A 24,705-nucleotide genomic window follows, 5' to 3' on the forward strand; every position below is an offset into this window, starting at 1 on the left:
GTTATGGACTAGAATACTTAAGAGATACCAGCCCATTGATTCCCTTTTGTTGAAGTCTCTCTTACTTCACGGGAGGCTACAGGACTGTACTCCTGGGCTATGGCTTCCAAAACTCTTCAAAGAATCCCAAACAGGCTGGTGGTTTTGCGCTGTCTTTTAATGGCACCCAGAGATGCACACCGGTATCTTTCATACCATCTGTTTTCTAGTTTCCAGATCTATTTTTATTTCATGCTTCTATTCGCTTAAAAGTTCTATTTATAAGGAAGCACATATAGTTGATGATATGAGTTCTTCTTTTTTTTTTGCACCTTGTGTTTTATGAGAGAAATTATTTGATCATTTTGGACGGCATAATGATTTCTAAAATTTGAAAAGCAAAAGCAAAAACGGGGAAAGTAGTGGCATAATCATTTGTAATTGAGAGGTGGCTTGTGACTTCTTTCAAGGCCTGTGATGCCCTCCTGTGGTAGGACCCCCCCCCCCCCATCCTCCCCTCAGGGTGGCACCTTCTGATTCTCACCCTGTGAAAACTCTACAAGAGATATCGCCTATAGAAGGCAGGTGGTAGTGATCCCTGTGGGGGGAAAAGGGGAAGACATTTTCCCCCTATTTCTACTCTTTTGGGGTTCAATTCTCTAATTAAATCTGGTGTTTTGGGAAGAGAGAACATGAATTCAGACTACAGTAATAAATTATATCCTTGCCTCAGATGGAATTAAAATGACTACAGGTTTGAAATTTCCTGCCTCTGAAAACTTAATTTGATATTTTCGGTTACACACCAAGAACTGATTTGCAGAAGCACGGACTGTAAGATTAATTGAGGCAGCCATCTCTTCTGGCGCATCTAATCTTACATCTAATTATCCGATCATCTGAATCGCAAATACAGGAGTTACAGGGGATCGCCGAAAGGGCAGTCTTGAAATGTAAATACGAAAAGGGAGCTTCATGATTTTCCAGCCACAGCCATGCAGACTTGAAGTAGCCCTTATGTTATTCGTGGCACCAGGGCAGAAGGTCACAATGCAAATGTGACTGTATTGTTCTATGGCTTATAAGATGTACAGGAGCTTCTGAAGTCAGCGCTGGGCTTGTTTTGACGATTAACCCCCATTAGTATTCCAGACCACATAAAGCAAAACTCTTCAAAGGTTCTCTTTTTATGAATGTACTGTCAAATTGACTTCATCACTTAAATAGGACTGTAGACATAGTAAATGATGAGTTGATATTTATACAAAGCGTAGCCTTAATTAAAATATTATGAGCAATTAAATCGAGTGTTCACGGAATTATTGTACATTTATATGTAGCAGAGTAAAAACATTGCATAGGACTGTTAAGCTTTTTGTATGAATCTAATTAACTTTGACAGGCTTTGGGCTTTTTTCCCCCTCTTATTTTTAGAAGTGCTGCAGAGAAATGTACTTGCATCTGGAAAACTTCAAACAGTTTTGATCAGCATTTCAGGTCTGATTTAAAATGTGTGTACTGAGATACTGTCTTAAGTAAGGCATTGATAGACACGTGGCGTATTGCTCCTTATAGTGGGAGAAGATGTGCCTCGGAGATCAGCTGCAGGCTGGAGCCACAGCCCATGAGTTTAGTTTTTGTCACAATTCAGTGTCAGGGGGTCCCTGTCTGTGATCCTGACTTTATATACTTGGCTCTGTTTAAAGACGGAGTGTGAACAAGGAAGTTCACAGAGCTGATTCCCAAGAGGCAAGTAGGAAGGCTCTATTTCTCCCCACTCTACCCTCTGTAGCCTTTAGACGGCAGTGACATCAGCAGCCAAACCAGCTTTCCTACAATCCCAAGGGCTTCCTGTTTCAGTATATTCCAACGTTCTTTTCAAAACTTGGGTTGAAATTGAATGTACATTGGGATATTATTAAAAGGCAGGAATATTTAGGGTGATTCAAGGTCCAGGATACAGTCTTAAATAGGCAATGAATTCCCTGATCCTGGGAGTGGTTGGTGGCGGAGGGAAAGGTCCCCCAATTAAAAGGACGAGGCGTGAGTTTAGTCTCACTCCTCTAGATTTTGCTTTTGATTGTGTCTTTCCCTTTTTCTCTCTCTCTTTCTCTCTTTCCCTCCCTCCCTCCCTCCCTCCCTCCCTCCCTCCCTCCCTCCCTCCCTCCCTCCCTCCCTCCCTCCTTTCCTCCCGTGTGTGTGTGTGTGTGTGTGTGTGTGTGTGTGTGTGTGTGTAGTGTGTACTTGTTCATTCCTCTATTGAGTTATAAGATAGCTTGGAAGTATTTGCCACATACCAGCACCATGCTCTTGGAGCTTCCATACCCTAGAACAACTGAATGCGAGCCAAATGAACTTCAGTTGCTTATATGTGACATTCTTTTACAGCAGCAGAAAACAGACTAGCACACACACACACACACACACACACACACATACACACAGAAAGAATTCCTGAGAAAAGTGAATGCTGACATTGAAGGCGCTGGGATTTCCATTCTACTACTGATCCCTCAAATCACACCGAGGATCAGCCATGAGAAAGCTGGGAACTTTCCCTTCTATGTCACAAAGACACATATATAACAGCAGTGACAAGAAACACAATAAATAAAATTTATTTAGCATTGTTTGATTAGTTGGGCTGCACACATTATTTAATTGTTTTCTCCATTCGTTGAAGTAGGCACTATCTTGGAGGCTGGAGAGGTGGCTCAGTGGTTAAGGGCACTCATTGCTCTTGCAGAAGACTTGAGTTCAATTTCTAGCATCCATACTGGTTAGCTCATAATAGTCTTTACTTCAGCTCTACGGGATCTGATACCCCTGTAGTGGCATTTCACTTTTAGTTTAATAAATAAAGCTTGCTTGAAGATTAGAGAGTAAAACAGCCACACTGGTCAGCCTTATACCAGGCAGTGGTAACACACACCTTCAATCTCAGTGGCCATACTCGTTGCCATAGAAACCAGGTGGTACATGCCTTTAATCCCAGTGGTGCATACCTTTAATCCCAGTCCTAGAGAGGATTATAAAATGGGAGGAAACAGCTCTCAGGCACAGTGTTATTTTGAGATTCCTGGGGGACAGGATTGCCATTTCTGACTGAGGTCAAGGTAAGAGCCAGTGGCTGTCTGTCTTGCTTTTTGGATCTTCAGGTTGAACACAATTTCTCTCTGTGAGTTTTTATTAATCGTGCATCATACTTGTTTTTTGCCTTGATGGGCACCTGCATTCAGGTGTACATGCCAACACACAGACATATGGACATACACATAATTAAAATGCAAAATAAATCATTTTTAAAGATACCAATAGAACTTACGGGTACAGAGACTGAAATTTAGAATATATGTGGCAATTCTCAGACACAGTACTAAAAAGAATTATTAAAATGTGAGATAATCAATTGACACTGATGATTGAAATAAATAAAATTAAGTGAGAAAAGACACACTTGTATATATGCAAGCACACACACAGTGTGGTGGAGGCAGAGTTTGCTCCTTGTCTGTGGTTTGGCTTCCCTTGAATTCGGTTATCCACAACCACACCAAAGAACGTACGTATGAAACAGAAAATTCAGAACTAAGAATTTGGTATGTTTTTAAACTGCTCCATTCAGAGAACAGTGAAGGAATTGTACACTATCCCATTCCACCCCACCTTGGAAGCAAACCCCATCTTTGTCTAGCGCATCCACAGAATATTTTCTGCCTCCCTGTGTGCCTGCTCCAGTGTTGCAGCGCTGCCAATGGCTAAGCAGCCCATATGCAGTAGGTTGGAATTGCATTATTTGCTTAACCGCTCACGTGTCTTCATCTCAGTTGGTAGGTACTGCATCGTCTCGCCACTGCAAGAAGGAAAATGTTGAGTTCAGTACAAAATGATATGCCGAGAGAGACCATATTTGCCTTCATAAAGCTTATTATAGTACATTACTATGATTATTTAACACTCATTATTTGTTGGCCTCTTACTGAACAGAGCAGAGAAAATGAAACTTTATAATAGGTATGTATATAAAGGACAAAGATAATACATGTAGAATTTGACTTTACTTGTGGCTTTCGACATCTCACTGGGGTCTTGAAACAAAGCCCACTTGGATAAATGGCATGCATATATATGTAGATGCGGAGAACTATCTTTGCTTCCACTAGATGGTTGACAGTGGTTATTTTAAGGTCAATGAGCAAGGAGAACGGCAATGTATAAAAGCATGCATAGAACTTAGAAGGTTTAAATAATCGTTTAAATTTCCCATTCAGATGTTGTTAGTCCCATTACAACTTTACAGACCAGGCTAGGATTTTGCTGCTCAGCCAAGCATCTGAAAAAGAAAACACTGAAAAATCAAGCGTGGCAACTCTGACTTCAGCTAGCCGCTGTCTTGCTCCTGAATTTGTGCTTTCTGTGATGTCTTTTACAACATTTATTACTGGTGAAGAACCTCATGAGAAAGTAGGCTGAATATCTTGACCCCCCCCCCCCACTTTGGTGGATTTGGTCCTTTTGGTTGTTTCAGATGGAAATACTGGGTAGCCAAGGAGCCTTTCCGGTGCAGGTCTTTGGCAGGGTCGTGTTCCTCTGCCTTTGATTGCCCGGCTACAGCAGCAAGCAGATGAGAGCAGCAACACGTGGTACCCCGCACTGTTAGAGCTCCAGTGTAGGCCCTGGGTATCAGGAGCATTAGCTCTAGAGGATGCCTAGAAATCCAGGCTTGCTTAGCCTTGGCAGCAGCTGCCATTGCAGCTGTGAATTAGAATTCTGCACATCTTGACAGCAGGACTGGGGTACCAAGGACCCTTGGCTTGAAGGTCATGACAGCTCTCTGTCACTCTCCCCCTGACCCAACCCTGATGTTCCTCTGCTCTTCATAGCTCTCCTGTCCTTACCTCTCTGGTCTGTTTACTTCTGTGGTCCCTTTGTTTCCACTCTGGCTGCTCTCCTGAACTTTGAGCTGTCTCCTTGCAGCTTCCAGGAAGCTGGCTGCCTTTTTTTTATTAATTAATTTATTTATTAAAGATTTCTGCCTCTTCCCCACCACCGCCTCCCATTTCCTTCCCCCTCCCCCGATCAAGTCCCCCTCCCTCATCAGCTCGAAGAGCAATCAGGGTTCCCTGACCTGTGGGAAGTCCAAGGACCACCCACCTCCATCCAGGTCTAGTAAGGTGAGCATCCAAACTGCCTAGGCTCCCCCAAAGCCAGTACGTGCAGAAAACACTATCCTGAGTGAGGTAAGCCAGACCCAAAAAAGAGGAACATGGGATGTACTCACTCATATTTGGTTTCTAGCCATAAATAAAGGACATTGAGCCTATAATTCACGATCCTAGAGAAGCTAAATAAGAAGGTGAATCCAAAGACATATAGGCATCCTCCTGAATATTAACCTTCATCAGGCGAAGAAAGGAGACAGAGACAGAGACCCACATTGGAGCTGGCTGCCTTTTTGCACTTGTGGTTTGCCCGGCTTGCTCAGCTGTCCCTCTTGCTGCTTCTCTGTTGCTCGGTCCACCCTCTTAAGAGCAAGCAAGAGAAGATCACTCAAGGAAGCTTTTTAAAATTAAAATTCTTACATGTATTTATTTTACCTGTGTGTGTGTGGGGGGGGGTTCACATGTGCCTGGTAAGTATTGGATCCCTGGTTATGGAGTTCCTCTAGTGAAGTAATAAGCCAAATCAAACCAAATGAATAGATCCAGATTTAGTAAACAGAGCAGAGCGAAGCAAGCTGTGGGGTGACTCTCAGGAAGGCAGGAGAAAAAGAGAGAGAGCAGGAGAGCACAAAGCAGGAAGCAGATCTAAGGGCCAGGTCATAACAGCCTGCAGGTCAGGTCCAAGGAAGGAGCTGCCAATGGCGGGCTTTATCAGGGGCGTGGTCTGGAATGGGAGGGGTGGCGCTGGGAGGAGCTTCCCAACATCAAGTAGACACAACTGTGGAGCTCAGGTTACCGTTTGGGGAGTCAGTTCTCTCTTTCTACCAGTGTGGGTTATGGGAATCAAACTCAGGTTATCAGGCTTATCTTAATTTCCCTAGAGCCCTCTACCCCTTTTTTTGAGCCTAGTGTTTTGATAGGAGAGGAGGCAGCAAGGAAGCAAGTCTGCCAGCAGATCTACTTTGTATACCTGAATGGTCGGCCCTGTAGTCAGAAAAGGGCTTTGTCAGGGCCTCCTATGCAAATCAAGGCTTGTGTCTGCACCAAGCTTTGAACTGTCTCTTTAGCACCAATCTCAGCAGTTCCGCTGCTAGGGCGCTGGAGACTTCTCCTCCTCTGGCCTCAGTGGAAATAGTGGCAAGGTTAACTAGAGCTCTTCAAGGCTCGCAGCAAAAAAGGCTGGTAAAAATTGGAATAGCCCTGATTGGGCCTTCACCTTCAGGAACCTGAGCAATCAGTTGTGTTTCATAAGGTTTTTTACGTCATCCTGTATTACTCCGAGAGGCTGGTGCTGGCCAAAGGGGGTCTGACTGGCTGTTCTTTGGCTCAGGGCAAAAGGGGCAGCAAGGGAGAGGCCAGACCCTGTTAATTAAGGATTCAAATTGCCCAGTCCCCAACATCTTGATTATTCACAATAAAAGGAACATTAAGAGTGGCTATTATAGGAATTTGTAAAACTTACCAGAAACACTAATAATTTTTAACAGATCCCAACAGAGCTAACACCTGCCCTGTGCCCTAGGGAGGCTGAGTTCCCTCATCTGCCTCAGTCTTGTCCCTTCCAAAATCTTAGTTGTATATAGTTGAGGAACCGTAACAGCTCCATTTTCAATAAATCCAAACTAACTGGTAATATTGAGTACCTATGGTGTACCAATAGCACTGTGGGGACCATGAGAAGTTCCAGAGAGAATCAAACACTGGTTTTTGATTTTTAAGTGAGAACAGAACTATAGACAGAAAGGCTTGTTCTGAGAACAGACACACAGAGTCCTTATGCTGCAGTAGAAGAGGCAATGTGTGTGTACCTTGAAAGGAAGGGAGAATTATTTACATAGTGATTTATAGATCCCAGGACAGCTGTATATGTCGGAAGATGCTAAGGTGCGATCTCTATCCTAGAAGAACATGCACAGGAGGAAAGAGGGTACAGAAACACAGGAAAATAGCAGAGGACAGGAAATCTGAGAATAGTATATAATTGGGGGCTGTGATAAAGACTGGGTGTTAGTGAAGAATTCAGAAAAGGAGGTGATCACTATGGGCAGCAAATACAGAACACTTTATAAGGAAAAAAAAAATCCCACTTCTAGGCTTTTTCTTTGTTTTTAGCAGTTACGGGGAAAAAGAAGAAGCACCAGAAACTGTTCAGTGGTTGACCTTTGAGCAGCATCTCTTTTCATTCTTTGACCCTCATTAAACAAAATAAAGAACAGAATCGTAAATTCATCCACAGATGATGCACCAACATGCTCATATGTGCATGCAATTATATGTATGTGTGCACGAACACACAATTTGGCTTGATGAATTTCTCCCTTTCTGTTGTTTCTCTATTCCCTCTCTCTCTAATCCTTCCTTTTTCTTTTGAACATCGTTTGAAGATACTTGGCAAAAATCAGGAAATTTCCCCGTAAGAGGAATTAAAGATATTTTCTTGACTCCCCAGAGGGCATCAGCACATACTCACGTATGGAAAGCAGTGCTGAGCACAGTACTGATACCCACCCTGTAGTCATGACAGCAAAATCACTATGAACTTAGCCTGACTCTTTCCCAAAGCTTTATCAATTCTATCCATGAGGATGAAGAAAACCTACACAGGATGGCACTGTGAAAAACAAACAAAAATAAAGCAATAGAATGAGGGTTTTGTATTTAGAAATTTGATTTCTCAGCAGCTAATTCCTGCCAACACTTCAGTCCTACAATGCCTGGGTCAGTGTGTAGCATCTCCTCACCTTCTGTAGAGAAGAATAGAGTGGATGGGCACCCTCACCACAGGGCATCCTCACCGCAGGGAAAGCCATGTTTGTTGTTGAGTATCTGAAATGGCTATTCACATTTTCAGTTTCTTTAGTTACATTTTATTTGTAAATTTTTTTGCATGCAGTGTATGTATGGTCTGGGGAACATGCATGCTGTGACACACATGTTTAAGTTCCAGGACAGCTTGTGGAGTCAGGTTTTTCGTCCCATCATGCCTGCCCCAGAGGTCAGACTCAGGTTGGCAGAGTTCACAACTGTGGGGTGACACTCAGGAAGTCAGGAGAGAGAGAGAGAGAGAGAGAGAGAGAGAGAGAGAGAGAGAGAGAGAGAGAGAGAGAGAGAACGAGAGCACAAGAACGAGATATATAAAATGGAACAGAGAGAAAGGCACCAGGGAGATGTGCGTGAACCCAAGAGAAAAAGCTAGTTTCCGTAAATTTAAATTTTTATTTCATTCTAAAAAGTCCAAAAGACAGGTCCACTTTGTCTAAACTGGCAGAGATCATCAAACAATCTGTAAGCATGAAGCATGCACTTACTGTAGCTGACACAGCTCCTGAGACAGTGCTGAATCATGGCTCCAAGTCAAGAGCAGTTCTCAAACAGTGGCAGGGACCTGAGACAATACATCAATTCCTGTTCCTGCCATTTGCTAAAGTTGAAAACCATTGCTCAGCAGGGTCCATCCCTGCCCAGAGTATCAGAGGTAGGCTCTTTCTACAACCCCTCAGCCTGTCCTTAAGACCATATCTTGTTCTTTTTCTTTGTTCCCTATAGTCTCTCTGTCATTTCCACATTTTGATGACAAGGTTAAGATGGCATGATCAGTTATGACCACTGTGGAAGAAGTATATATGCCGGTCTTCAGTAGATCTGCAGGGTATAGTTTTCAAACTGCAGCCCACATTAGAGTCACCTGGAGAGTGGTAACGTCCTAGACCCCTAGCCTCTAGAATTTCTGATCCCATGCACCATAGGTGGGATGCTAGATCTGCATGTCCAACAAGCTTTGAGAGCCCTGTTCAGGAAATTCCATGTCTCTTTTTAAAGAGACCATCTTAACCGTAGATTTGAAGAACCCCCCCCAAAACTGTGAGGGAGTAGATCCTTATGTTGAACCCCATATTTCTGGGAGAGATTGCAAACTGCTCATTTTTTAAAAGACTTTTCAAGGACGGACATGATAGATTACAAATAATTTCCCCAAATACTTTTTCAGTATTAACATTTATTATAAAATATCTCTCTAAAACGAGTCTCATCTAAGCCCTAGATCAGTGGTTTTCAACCTGTGGGTTATGACCTTGTGGGGGGCAAATGACCCTCTCACAGGGGTGTTCTAAGACTATGCAAAAACACAGATATTTAGTTATGATTCATAACTAGCAAAATTACAGTTATGAAGCAGCAATGAAAGTAATTGGATAGTTGGGGGTCACCACAACTTAAGGAACTGTATTAAGGGGTCACAGCACTAGGAAGGTTAAGAGCCATTGCCCTCGACACCTCAACATTAGAAAAATGACCTCACACAGTAATCAAGGGCAGTTCCAAGCCTTCTCTATTTTTCCCACCCCATGTCTCTTTATATAAGCATTACATTATTACGGTAGATTACTGGCATTCATTTAATTTTGATAAGCAAAATGATGTCGAAGAGTAAGGGCATTTATCTTTGAAGAAAGATGAGCCTGCTTAATCTGTACAAGAAAGATTTAATGGAAGGCATCCAGCTCCCTGGAAGGAAGCATCTCTGACCCAGATTGGACAGTAGAAGTTGGATTAATCTGTTCGACTCTCTCAAGTAAAGCTCATGTTAGTGATTTTTGTAGATTCACTGTGTACAAATTGTGTACAATCAATGTGTGGTACAATACCTTTGGGTCTGAGGAATTGTCTGACTTTTCCCCCTATTTCAGCATACATGACGCCTGAGGCTTAAACCTTCTTATTTGAAAGTCATTTTAAATCCACATATGAAATTCGTGGATTTATTTTATACAAAGTGGTATATGGAAATATTTTGCAATTACTAAGTAGAAATAAGATAGGAATTACCATTTTCAAATTTTTTGTTGGAAGAAAACTTACAATGTATTATGTCAATAATCCTAAAGTATTGTGTAGATTTCTCATTGGTTCCATGTATTTGTCTAAATTTCCATTGTTTCTTCTGTAGTATTTGCTTCCCTCCCAGCAGTCCAGAGAAGTCCTGGTAGCTCCACTGGCCACATCATCTCCAACACTCCATCTTTCATTTGTTTGATTTGATGATACCCACTCTAATGGGTGTATGATGATATATATGTGTGTGTGTGTGTGTGTGTGTGTGTGTGTGTGTGTGTATATATATATATATATATATATATATATATATATATATGTGCTGTGAGATAAACTTTGCTATTTTTGGACTATGTTTATTCCTTAGTTTAGTTGTCCCCTTATCAAATGTGTATTTTGAGAATCTTCCCTTGTCTCATAGGTCATCCCTCCTTCCCTGCTTGCTTTCCAGCTTATGCAGGAGGTTTTGTGTTGATGTGCTATTGGTCCATATTTGCTTCTCTATTGTTCACTACTATATTTATTTATTGTGTGTGGACCTATGTGCATGCATCCGTGTGTGTAACAATTCACATATGTCAAAGGGAGGACAATTGGAGTTTGTTGGTTTTCTTCTCATACCCTGTGGGTTCCAGGTTTAAACTTAGATCATCAGGTTTAAATCCTGAGTCATCTCAGAGACCCAGATCAGTAGTTTAAAGTTATATTGAAGACAGTCTGGTGTTGATGTCTATATATGTTGTGAGCTAAGATTTGAAAGGTGGTTTTCGGCATGTGGATGTCCAGTTGTTTTAAACATCATCTATTGGAGAGATTACTTTTTCTTTTTGTGTGTTCTTAGTATCCCTGCAGAAAATGACCTGACTTGTAGCACTTGAATTTGTATCTGGTCTCTTTGTTCTTTGGTTTTGTATATCTTTTATGAGAACAGACTTCTCTTGGTCACTGTAGTTCTGTAACACATCTTGAAGTTAGCCATTGTGATTTTTTAGCTCTGTTGATTTTGCTCAACATTGCCTGAACTACTTTTGATGTTTGTTAATTTTTTTTGGCTCTCTTTGGGTTGCCTGTGGATGTTAGAATTTTACCCATTTTCTGAAAAATGTCCCTATAGTTTTTATAGGGATTGCATTCAGTTGCAGAGAGCTAGGAGTAGTATGCACAGTTGACCAATATTAATTTTTTCACATCAAAAAATGTGGGCTGTCTTACCACTCATATATGTCTTCTTTCCATTGTTCCTTTAATAATTTATAGTGTTTGATAAACAGATATCTCCTTTTGTCAGAGTAAATCTCAAGGCTAATGGGGGCTTACGTAATCTGGAGCATCTTCATAAAGAGTAAGCACATGTTTTACATTACCAATTCTGTACAGGTTGTATACTAATATGAAAATACCATTTAACCTCTTCTAGAACTGAGTGTTCTTTTATTAACTTCAAGGACAGTTTGTAGTTGACTATACTACAAGCCCTTAACAGAATTGCTGATACATCATATAAGATCAGAGAAATTTTGGAGAGAGAATTCATGAATTCTTCATCACAGTATCTTCAAAGCATTTGATTTCTATGAAGTTTGAGCTAACTGATGCTACTGTTTATGACACGGTGTTGAACATGCCTTAGCTATAAGGGTTATGCTTTAGAAAAAGAAAACAGATAATATAAATCAGTTTTCATAAAGAACTTCTCAACATAGGAGAAGGGGAGGAGTCAGGGGGCACAGTCCATAGAGGAGCCGGCCGACAGGTCCAACAGATGTGATGCAGCGATGGTTAGTTGGACTTCTGTAAATGGCATAGCTCTGTCTTCTGTTTGATCAAATAGGCTGGGCAACAATGTGTACTGTAGAAATTTCACTAGTGAAGTCCTTAATCATACAGATATCTACAGGGATTTAAGAGTCTGAGTTGTGGTGGATTAACTAGAAGGAGCTTGGCACAGGCTGAGTGGTCAGGATAAGATTCATTAGGTTCTTTGTTTGAGGTGGCCACATAAGTAAGGCAAATAGACTCCCATAGCTTTCGTTTAATTATGTCAGTGCAATGACTTAGATCTTCCCAGAAATCCCAAAGAATGCATAATAAAATTAGATGATTACAGAGGTTGTCAAAGCAATTTGAAAATAGTCACACATATTGAATTTTTCCTATAAATGAATTGATTTTGAACTGTAAGGTGATCATTGAAAAGGAAAGAGTGCATTGTAAGCCCATTACATCCTGGGTCAATGGGGACCCACCCATTCCTTTTAAGTCGTCTATGCATCATTGCTAATAGATAGCCCAGGGAATACCAAATCTCATTTATAATGGTTATTTGAATATTCTATGTAAAAGCTAATCTTCTGAAGACTTAGAGAAATCATTGTAGATTAAAATAAGAAATAAAGATTTGCATTTATAAGAAATTAATGATGGTTCTGAAATTGAAGAACTATTTAGTGCTGGGAGAAATAAATACAAATTGTAGCATCAATCTGATGGAGTTTTGTTTAGATTGCTTCTGGTGATAAAACGTCTATAATAATATAGATCAATGACTGGTGCTTGCTATAAATTTGCAATGTTTAGCATAATTTCTGTTTGCACTTCATACTAAAGTGACACCAAGAAATATGAGATTAATAGTTAGTTATTAAGTGAAAATGACTTTCATGGCTGTAGTCATTTTTAGAAACTGTTACGTGTAATTCATTTAGGGAGTAGAGGAAATTAATTTGCAGCTGCAGAGAGATCCAGCTCATGCCAACAAAGAGGGAAGTACACACAGTAATAGACTTCAGAAGCATGAAGATCCTTTCTACACCCTCGTTGGGATACTCGGTTATTCAGGTGCTCTGGAGATCACTACACTCTTATCTGTTGACTCCAGAATACTCTCCTATCAGCTTAGGAAGCAGAAAAGGCAGTGCCTGCCCCCCACTTATGTCACAATATTAAAGAGTGCCGGCTCGTGCATACCTAAGGGGACCGGGGGTCAGATGCAGCAGCAGCAGTGTGGTGTCTTTTTATTAATTTTAATTAGTGTTTTCATGAGGAAGTGTCATTTTAAGTTTTTCTTTTAAAGAAAATGACACATTATCCGCTTTCATCTGTTTCACTGCCTGGCAAATTAGTACTGATGTAAAAATTAAATTTTGTAGATTGTAGGTTCTTTGAGAAATTTATCCTCAGGTTATTAAAAACCTACACCTAATATATAGCTAAGCACGGATTATCTGTCAAGTGCTGTTCTAAACCCTTTCTCTTCACTAACTGATATTTATATCTTGATCACTGGATCCCCCTAAAGACAAAATGATACAGTCCTTTATTTGGTTACAACCTATTGAACTAAGTTGAAAATGTTAATATTTTAGAGCAGAGTAAAAAATATACTTAAGAATTTAGAAATTTATGAAAGTGTTATTTTTTAGACTGTATATGGAAGTTCTACTTTGTGAGACATCTGTAAAACCTAGATAAGATATTTCAAGAAATAATAATAAAAATAATAATAATGATAAGCCGGGACACTTGGAAAGAAAGTTAGGTCTCTTGGTACACCAGAGCATGTATGGAGGGCCCAGCAGTGGCATGTTGGTGCTCCCTGAGGACTCACTAACGTGTGCATGCAGAACTAGGCAGAGACAGTGCTGAGTTAAGCAGTGAGTAGTGAAGGAGAATAATGTCTCAAAACAAACTTTCAGCATGCTATAAACGGTCATTTCTGTCTCTTTCCTTTTCTAAGGACCTTCCAAGATGGTGCAGTCTGAAAGGCTGATACTTGGTCTATTACAGTAATAGTCTTGAGACTACTCTGGATATAGTACTCAGAGGAAACTGCAACAGTGGTGCTCTGAAATGTTGCTCCTATTGGAGACTTTTCAGGAGATCTTCCTTGATCAAACCTCATATTTCATATCCCAGAATGAATCCACAGCTTCTCATTTCTTGTGGAAACAAAAGCATAAACTCTTCTCTAAAGGAACATATCTTTTGACTTAAATTTTGAAGGCAAGGCATTTTCAAAATATGTAGGTTGGATTAACCCAGCAGCATTTATAATCAAATGTCCTTTAGCAGCTGTTGCTCCTGCCTCAAAAATCAAACAATTCAAAGACAACACAATTATATACAAGTTACCAGATTCTCTGTGTATTTTTCATCTTTGCATGGCTTTATTATAAACTCTATTTCTTTTATTTTTAATTTTTTTTTGAGATAGGGTTTCTCTGTGTATCTTTGACTGTCCTGGAACTTGTTCTGTAGATTAGGATGCCTTTGAACTCATGGGTATCCACCTGCCCCTGCCTCCCAAGTCCTGGGATTCGTGTGCCACCACAGCCAACCAATTTCCTAATTTTTTTTCTTTCTTTAAGTACTTTATCCTTTTTCTTTTCTTTTCCAAGCCTGTGTATATTTTAAAGACTTTCTAAAGCATTTAGAGGTTTTTTTTCTTTCTGAATCTGTCTTTACTATATATATTTATTCTGACCACATCAATCTTTAATTTACTAAATGATATTACTGGGATTAAAGCTATGGCTTTGGCAGCTGAATCTGCCCCACTCTTTGACTTGCTGAGAGTCTAGCTTCATGGTGGAGGTACCGATGAGAGCCTTTTTTTAAAAAAAAAAAATCATAACTCAGTGGAGTTACTAGGTCCATGCCACCATCAAGAAGCATACCAGTGGCTGCTCATAAATACCATTTAAGTGTTCGGTGGCAGGGCCTCTTAAAAGAGCTATGAGGTTTTTGTTGCTAACACTGCCTCAGGAAGCATCTCTTAAAGGAGCCACGCTTCTGCTCACCCCTAGCAAACAGAGCCTACCAGATCCTCTTCCCAGAATTCTCCTAATTTGGTTACCCCACCTATACTGGCTGCCAGGCTACTGGCCAATCAGTGTTTTATTAAACCAATAAGAGAAACAAATATTTGAAGGGTAAAAGAGCATTATCCCACAGGAAAGGAACCTGGGATTCTGCTAGGGATGGAGGAGGTACCTTAGATAATGATGATAATAATAATGATTTGATTTAGTCTGAAGTTGGTGACTTATATTTTAGATGGTAACAGGTAATCTTAGACAAGCAAATGATTTAGTTAGAAATTAATATTGCCAGACATGTTGGGGAAAACCCTTTCTTTTACCAATTTAAGTCTAACTGGACAGCTGATGTAATTTCTAAAAGCTGGATCTGTCTCATTTATGCTTTGGCTTGAAATATTAAGAAGGAGTTGCCCTCAACCAAGCTCTGAGAGGAATTAGTGTGGCTCCCTAATTATCTTTTTTTTTTTTTATTTTTCGAGACAGGGTTTCTCCGTAGCTTTTGGTTCCTGTCCTAAGTCTTATAGACCAGGCTGGTCTCGAACTCACAGAGATCTGCCTGCCTCTGCCTCCCGAGTGCTGGAATTAAAGGCATGCACCACCACCGCCCGGCCTCCCTAATTATCTTTAAGGGCAGTTTATTTATACTGTTGAGTGTTTTGGTGCTGTGCCCTTTACTGGTTAGTCCTTCTGTGTATCAGTTCATCACTTCCTCGTCAGTGCTTTTATAGAAGACTTATACCCAAAATTGTGTTTGTGGAATGCTTCTGAAACAATATTTATGTGTATAGGTACACAATAAGGATTTTTAAGTGAGTGCATTGCTGGACCGATAGATAAAGAGATTGTACATTGGAATTCAATGTGGGATCTTGTGTAATATATTACACTGTTGATGACAAAACAAACTATCTTTGCTTGGCTCACAAAAATCACATAAGACTGAATAAAGTTGTATTTGTATTCATGTATACATATTAATATATTTGTGTCTCTATATACATGTGGCAATGTATATAGAGACACAAATATATTAAACTAATACATATAATATACAGACATGCTTTTATTTTCTATAATATCAGATTTTTAAAAACTAAGATTTTCTTTAGTCTTGCTCTCCAATTCTTGATGATTTCATGAACACATATTTTAGGTTCAGTTTTTATACTTACTTTGCTCTCATTGTATTTATTTTAAATATTAAAATGTGCTATGCAAACTCATAAATGAAATTCCATATGATCCTTACAGCATTTAGGTGAAACTGGCAATTACAAACCTAAACAATCACCTTTTAGAAATGTACATGTGTGTGAGAAATGGGCTGTAAGAGAAATCAGTTGACAAGACTTAGAGCCACAGAAAGCAGTGAGAAAAATGGAAGCTGTGGCCAACTAAGGTGTTGTCATTGAGTTATGTGTGGGGCATACATTTAGACATGAATTCTGTGTTCCTAGGAAAGTTCACAGAAATTTTTAGGACATTCCTGCAGCAACTTAAATAGAGTTCACGTTGTACTTTTGGCTGACTGTGAGTAGTCACAAAGGCTCTGAGATTATGAGTAGGGAAGACTAAGTCAGAATGTCAGCTTCCCAAAGAAAGGAACACCAGGGTTGGATTATCTTTTGCATCCTTAGCTTGTGCTGGTATGGAGCCTGTAAATGATACTGCAGGCATCAAAAGCAAGAGTGACTTGCCTAACTTGCAACTGTCATTAGTATTACTCTAAATGAAGACTGCACTGAGCTAGTAAATTGTTTGTCACCTGGAGACTGAGACTGCTCATTCATTTCCCAGACCCAAATAATCACAGAAACTATAATAATTACATCAATGTTTGACTAATAGTTTAGGCATACTTTTAACTAGCTCTTACAGCTTAAAATTACCTATTTCTCTTAATCTATGTTTCACCATGAGGCTATGGCCTACCAGTAAGTTTCTGGCATCTGTCTTCTTTGGCAGCTACATTGCATCTGCCTGACTCCACCTTCCTTCTCCGTCCGTTCAGTTTAGTTTTCCTGCCTAGCTATATTCTGCCCTGCCATAGGCCAGAGCAGCTCCTTTTTCAACCAATGGTAATAAAACATATTCACATCATACAGAGGGATATCCCACATCAGTCACCAAAAGCATTCTTAAAAATCACAAAAGATTCTAAATATTATTGGTACTCTAGGTGGGTTATCAGTGTATAGGTACACAGCAAGTGTACCTGTGAGTCTGGATTAACCTTCTTTAAGGCAATTGCCCTGTAATGGGGTGGTGTAACATTTGTTCATTAACAGTTTGACACACCTGGGAAAATGGAACCTCAAGTTGAGGAATCGCCTCCATCACATTGATTGCTGATTGGTGGAGGAGGGTGGAGCTTATTGGAGGCTGATGGTTCTGTGCAGGAGGGCAAACTGAATGGAAGACAGAAGTGAGCCAGGGTTTCACTTCCTGCCTCCAGGTCCCAGCCTTGGGTTCTTGCTCCGGCTTCCCTCAGTGATGGACTGTAATCTTTAAGCCAAATAAACCCTTTCCTTCTCAAGTTGCTTTAGGTCAGTATTTTACCACAGAAGCAGGAAGCAAACTCAGATAGGGAGATTGAAACTTATTTGTGTTTAAACAAGCATCATATTACATATGAAATCAAATTAAACATACGGATGCAGAATATTGCTCAGAGATTGATTTCCAGGAAAGACTAAAGTTCTGTAATGAATTGGCTTGCTTTTTCTTCATGGGTTTTGAGAATTTTGACATTCTGTTTCTTTCTAAATTTTGGCTCTAAAAGAGTTCAGAACTTAATGTACAACTCAATTATCTTAATCAATGGGAATATAACAACTTGAATATCTCTAAAAGTTTTTTGATCTTCAAGATCGATTACAGTTTTCTTTCTTCCTGTCCCCAGATATTGTAGACTATTTTTTACCTTAATTGACACATGGTAATTGTACACTGTCATGGAGACTGAACTCCTCCAAACATTGCCTGTATTTTTGCCTGTTACTTTCTGTATATGTTTTCCCATGCCATTACAAATGTGTTGTGGAAAATGGATGAATTAGCACCCATGCTTCTTACAGAAACCCTGCTCGCTTCGTCTTGTGTAACTGTGCATTTCTCCCTTTGTGAAGGCCAAATGTCTGCAAGGAGGAGCAGCTGGTGGTGGTAAGACTGTCACGCCCATGCACCCAAGCTTTCATAGACACCGTCAAGTTCTGGAAACAAGGCTGCACAGGCCCACGGTGGTGTGTGGCTTATGAAAGAAGGTAAAGTGATGTCCTTACTCATGTAACTACTAAAACTTGAAACAAGAAGCTTCACCTATTCCTAAATGCCTTTTCCCATACACTGTAGTTGGTTGGGTAACTAAGTAGAGGGCAAAGGCAAACTTACCAAGAACATTCACACTTACATAGATAGCAGCCTTCAGTAACCGGATGGACACTTATGTTAGACCTTGCTTATGTGTGAACTATTTTTGGTTATAGACACTAATTTTACCTCAGGATATGATATATCATTGAAAGATAAAGATCAGAAAGATGGCAGAAACAAGGAATATTGTGTTGGTTTGCTAAATTTAGCTCGACTTGATCCAGGCTTTCTACAGCTGGGAAGCAGCATCTGACCTGCCCTTGTCACTCTGGAGCACTTTGAAACCCACAGATTCTTTAACTTTCTCATGGCCTTTGAATTAGGATCAACCCAGCAGGCTGTAAGAAGAGAGAAAAGCAAGTGTCCATAATGCTTTCTAAGAGTCCAGGCTTCATCATTTTTTTTAAAGTTTTGAAATAGTTTCACAAAACATCTAAGAGCCTCTTGATAGAAGTGTTTGCTATTGGGTATTGGGTTGGATTTTATGAAAATGATTCAAATGAATCTAAATTTATGATAAATCTTAACAATAAATTATGGTTTTAGGTTAATGAATTTATTAATACTACTATCATCATTGAAAAGTTAGGGTGTTTATAAATAACTCATCTTGCTATTGTACAACCATGGTGACAGTTATAATACACGACTAAATGATTTACAGCTACCTACTATATTGTGTACATATGCATACAGATACATATTTATCCTTTAGATTAGTACTCTTTGGGGTGTTGTTTTAAATTGAGAATATATAAATGTCAGTTAAGTCAGAAAAGTTTTCCTAATTATTGCTTATTTCATGGCTTTAAGTTAAACTCAGTATTTCTCTGTATTTTAGTGTGCAAAGCTGGAAAATGATGGCATGCATGGATAGCATGAAAAGTACAGAAAAGAGTTTACACATGTAGCCTAACTCAATATGTGTGTTGCTACAAACCAGTGGCAGTGAATTTATCACAAAACCTAGGCAGGAAACATGCTTCTAGTATATACAATTTATTGATTAGATGAATGTGTGTGTCTCTGTAGACATACTTGTAGTATATATGATTTATTGATTAGAGGAATGTGTGTGTGTGGCGTTGCTTCTTGCCTTCCATGTTGTTTGAGACAAGTCTCTCATGTTCACTACTGACTCAGCTGCCCAGTGATGCTCTAGATCTCCTGTGTATGCCTCCCATTAACTCCCTGGGAGGCTGTCATTATAAACATCTGTACTACTGAGTCCAGTCTTTATGCATATTCTAGAGATTAGACTGGGGTCACTGGATTGGAGGGGAAGCCCTTCATCAATTAAGGCATTTTTCCAGTCCTGGAAATCATTTTTGAAAAGGGTTTTTCATTTAAATTTTCTGTATTGTCCCAATGTGGTTTAATTGTTGTAGATAGTAATCTGACCCAAAGAAAATCCTCAGCCGTGTAGAGGCTTAGACGTGGGAGACACAAACATGACTACATGTCACAAGCTGCACATGTTTATCCTCAGCCTTGTAGTTGTGGGAAGAACAAACATGACTAAGTGTCAGAGACTTCACATGTTTATCTTCAGCCATGCAGATGCGGGAAGAACAAACATGACTAAGTGTCACGGGCTTCACATGTTTATTTTCAAGAGCTCGCTAGTTTAACAGCTCTGTCTGTGGCACTGATTTGGAGGGGTAGCAATGTAAAAAAAATAATTGATGTCTTGCCAAACATACCCCTTTTTTGTATATACATCTAGTCATATTCTGATTGGAAAGATATACACAGAAGTTCTCTGTTGTATTTCAAGATGTTGAATAATTAAATGTGATAAACAATGCTGAAGCCAATAAACTCTCTAGTGATAAAGAGGGTTGATGTAGAGAGGAGAGAATCTGAAGGAAGTGGAAATAGAAGTTGGCCTTGAATAATGAAGGATTTGGGCTAGGACATGGGATAAAGAATGAGCTAGAACTTCAGGGATAAAGCACATACAGGAATTTGGTTTGATAGAAAGGAAATCAGCATGCTTTGAGATGGGGTGATACAGCAGCCAGCTGACAGGTAGGCTCTGGTCCTTCCTCACTGAGAGACCTTTGACATAATCTCCTACTGTACTTGCTTCATCCCAAAGAAACTTTTGACTTTGCATTTATACTTTAAAGATTATTGCCTTATTTTTAAGTGTGTGTGTGTGTGTGTGTGTGTGTGTGTGTGTGTGTGTGTGTGCACCTGAAAGCAGTGTCTGCAGAGGTCAGAAGAGAGTCAGATCTTCTGGAGTTGGAGTTACAGGCAGTTATAAACTGCTGGAAATCCTCTGCAAGAACTCTTCAGCTCACTTATATGCTTCTTAATCTTCCACAACCCATACCTAAAACTTATGCTGATTGCATGTGTGGTGTAGTAGTTGTATGCTATATGCAAAGTGCACCCATAGCTAGCCATCCCATGTCTTATCTGTCTCCCAGTCTATGTAACAGAATTTGAATCTAAGGGAGAAATTCTTAATAACCTTGAAATGATAGTTTTGCCATCAGAGGCACGATACGTTTCCTGATTACTATCCTGTGTGCCATAGGACCCGCTACTACACCGTCTACAGGCAGGTGTATACCACAGAACATCAGACAGTCTTCAGATGCTGTCCCGGTTGGAGCCGATGGGATGACGAGCCAGGATGCCTCTCCTGTAAGTTGTAATTCTTCCTGCCAGGTTCTGCAACAGGGAATGCTTTTGCCTCCTCCACAGGATGCCTGTCGTGCTTCGGCATTTTAAGAAGCACTGCAAATTCAGAGCATTGCTTGAAACCAGTGGTCCTTAGTCTTCCTAATGCTGTGGCTGTGGTCCTTTATATCGTTCCTCATGTTGTAGTGACCGCGACCATAGAATCACCTTTGTTACTACTTCATAACTGTAACTTTGCTGCTGTTATGAATTGTAATGTAGTATCTGTGTTTTCTGGAGATCTTAGGTGACTCCTGTGAAGGGTTGCAACCTATAGGTTGAGGGCCATTGCTCTAGACTAAGGACTCAGGAGTGACGTGGGTGGAAATGCGTATAAAAAGCCTTTCCGTGAACCATTTTCATGATGGGTTGCGGGTCAGGACCAATGAACCTCCAGTATATTCTGTCTACTTAGAGGACAGGCGATTTAAAAGCAGGAAGGCTCTCCTTGATGTCCATCCCACTTTGCTGTCTTCCCCTTTCCTATATCATCAGCTTTATAATCCATAGTTGATTCAAAAGTCCAGAGGGAAATCACTGTACTAAATCTAGATGGGATTTCTCAACGTGGGCTTGTCATGATTAATTGCAGAGCTCTGGAGGCAGCTTGCTATTTAAGATGAGGTCTGCACTCTGTTTCCAAGCCTCAGGTGATGGGATTTCAGAAGCCTTGGAGTCTGGTGTTTGACAGCACTCAGGCAGAGAACTGGTGGCATTCCACAGCTCACCGGGCTGTGAGAAATGGTTCCCTTTAGTGAGCCCTTTACCTGCATCATGTGCCTATGGCGATTGGGAAGTTCCTTAGATTACATCTGTGAGTCTAATCAGCGCAGCATCATAGCACAGTTCATCTCCTGCCTCTATGCACCTTACGGAGTTTGCCAGCATCCTGCCTCCTTTCCCTGTGAGCTGTCTGCTTTTAAAATACATTGGAGAAGTTTTGTTGTGGGCTTACTATATTAAGCAGGTAGTGTCAAGTGTAGTGGCAAGAGTGTGTTTACACTCAGGTCACCATGGCTGGTTGGTTTAAGATCATAGAAAAGATCTTTCCACAATATCGTCAGAACTGTGTTATAAAGGACAGAAAACAGACAGCTCTAAGCTAAAGTATTCATATTTATTATTTAACAGCTACCCGAGTTCTTTGCCTCTGGTTAAATATTAGCATTTTGTTTGATTGTTGTTGTTGTTTTAAAGATCATTTTGACCACACAGTCACCTTATCCACGTATTTCTTTCTACCGATACTTCTGTCTCTATGTGAACACAATTGACCTAGTTTCTTGTTAAAGGGTAGATTTGTATTAAGTACATCTAGAGGGGCTCTCAGAATCTGTGTGTTTGCGAAATTTACAGAAGAGTTTCTACAGATAATTCTGCAAGACTTCTAATAGTCAGCCCTTGTCTAGTAATAGTAATTTTTTTCTATAACCCTCCTGTGTAAGGGGGGGCAGTGGAAATTTCAAGATCATGTTGTATTAACTGTAAGATGCCTACTTATACTGATGATTTCCTTTCTTTCTCTCGACCCTACCTATTCTTCCTTCGAACACTTCTTTTAGCTGTGGCTTCTCTGGGAACCCATTTTAGTGGAAGGCAGTGCTCGGATGGGGATGATCAACGGTGCCTCTGCTCACAAGGGTTTCAGGGACCCCACTGTCAATATGGTAAGTCACCAGCAGAACCATTCTGTCACAATTCAACACTGTTTGCTGTTGTGTCCTGGTCGTCTCATGGTGGATTACTTGTCTGGAAATTGGTAAACACCGAATATGAGCCATTAAGCAGAAATCCAGAACCATGGTGTAATATGCATCTTAAAATATGCTCTGTAGCTGAGTTGTAAATTGTTGCTATAGGCATTCAAAGGGTCTTGTAAGAACAAGATGTTCTACTTTGTAAAGAAAGGGTAGGATGTTAAGTCTCTCATGGAGGATGGCTTGAAATTACTGCTATGGTATGATATTCTGTGAGATCTCTGGGCTCTATAAATGAGCAAAATACAATCAGCATGAACTTGACTGATCCTTTACCTGTTACCTTAAAAGAAAATCACAAAACCTGAAACTCATAAGGCTTGAGTGACTCTCAGGGCTTCAACCCTCACTGGATATGTACGTATAAGATTTTCTTGTGTGGAAAGTTTTCTGAATGACCAATGATTGAACCTTTCCTGCAGAATGAAACCTCACTTAAAGCAGATGGTATATGTGCTTTCTTGTGTCTACCACTCAGATTTCTGAAGGGAAAAGCACAAAGTTTCTGAGGTCCACCACGTGTGCCCTTTCTCTTCCTCACTTGGGATTAAGAACAGTGCTCTCATCTCCCATGGGCCACTTCAGAGATGTTCCCGTAAATTCATTCCCAAAGTTTTTCCTGGGTTGCCTTTCAAGAAATAAATGAATTAAAACAAAGTCGACATTGAGCGATCTTACCCTTGAAAACAGGGATCCATGGAGGCTCTGAGCATAGCATTTATCTTTACAATTTCCAATGCTTTCGAAACGACAATAACAAAGCCACACGTGGATCCATGGTAACAAATTATTTGTCTCTGAATAAAATAGAAGATACTAAAGGCTTCCTTATTTTGGCTCATAATTGTGATGGGGAATTACAGATGTTATTGGTTCAAGAGGTTTTCTTTAAAAACCTTAATTATTGATTTATGAATGCATTGTTCTGTGGAGCAAATATTTCAGGACATCAGGCTGCAGAACGCAAAGGTAATAAAAGAGACATGGTAAAGATAGTAGCCCATTTATACTTGGATTAATTTATTCTTCATCTTTTACACCGGTACTTGAATATTTTGATTATTCCAACTTACCAACTGCCATACACCAAAATCATTAATGTGCTCTCTGAAATTCAAGTGTCAAATTTTTCATTTTTGTAGTTAGAAAGATTGTCTTTTGCACAAGCTTGTCTTGTTCCCACGAAGTCTCCAGAGCCACAGGATAACACCAACATACACAATACCCGTCAGGACTCCCTGCTGCCCCTGCCAGCACTGCTGCCCAGACATGCTTCCCTTAGACTCTAACACTGGTTCCTCTCCCATGACAGGACTCTTGTTGAATTAAAAAAAAAAAAATTGACAACCCTAAGGGGTTCATTCGCGGAGAGTAGGTGTTTAGACTTCTCCTTGGGACTGTATTTCCCTCATCAAAATGAGGCACCCCTTACTATATAAACTAGGTGGGTTTAATGGAGAAATTTTTAAGACTTTCTAGGAAATCAAGCAGTTGAGAAACAGGAGGAGAACCCAATGAAGAGGAAATTACACTAACTGAATTCTAAAGGATGAGAAGTTCAGATTGTAAAAGCTGTTTGTAAAGTGTAGCTCGCAGGACAAAGCCCACTAGGCAGGCTGACTGTAGCCTGGAGAGGCAGGCCCCTAACCTAACGCTTCTCTAGGGGCTAGAGTTTTTATGCATGATATCTTCCCCCTCCCATATATATGCACATATGTCAGTAAAATAAATTGAACGCTATGTTTGAAATTGTACATAAAAATCACTCAAATGATAAAACGTTAACAAATTCTAATTATTATAAAATCCTAGTCTATATGATATAGCAAACTAAAACTATACAGGAGTGCTGCTGCCTGCAGATAACCATGATGGACATCCCATCATATTTGTTTATGTTCACACAGGTATGAAAAGTGTGTACACAGGAGACCATATTAGACACAGATTTTTTTTAATGAACGTCCTTCTGTTTTATCCCATCTAATGTGTTCTCCCTTTGTTGCCTGCCATTGAAACCTTTTTACGTCTTTCCCTAAACTTACTGAATCATACATAGCTATATGGTAGTCTATTACATCAGTGGAACAC

General features: G+C 40.1%; 1 protein-coding gene across 5 annotated transcripts in view; it reads left to right on the forward strand.

Moving 5' to 3' along the window:
• The window catches only part of LOC142836509 (EGF-like and EMI domain-containing protein 1), a 626,698-nt gene that overhangs the window by 40,234 nt on the left and 561,759 nt on the right, over window positions 1–24,705 (forward strand). For all 5 annotated transcript variants that reach the window (XM_075950806.1, XM_075950804.1, XM_075950805.1 and 2 more), the window contains exons 2-4: window positions 17,923–18,057; window positions 20,712–20,821; window positions 22,420–22,524. In XM_075950806.1, coding sequence (XP_075806921.1) covers window positions 17,923–18,057; window positions 20,712–20,821; window positions 22,420–22,524 — 350 coding nt within the window. The remainder of the gene's footprint in view (window positions 1–17,922; window positions 18,058–20,711; window positions 20,822–22,419; window positions 22,525–24,705) is intronic.

The sequence above is a fragment of the Microtus pennsylvanicus genome, chromosome 16 (genome assembly GCF_037038515.1).
Source record: "Microtus pennsylvanicus isolate mMicPen1 chromosome 16, mMicPen1.hap1, whole genome shotgun sequence".
NCBI classification, from domain to species: Eukaryota; Metazoa; Chordata; class Mammalia; order Rodentia; family Cricetidae; genus Microtus; species Microtus pennsylvanicus.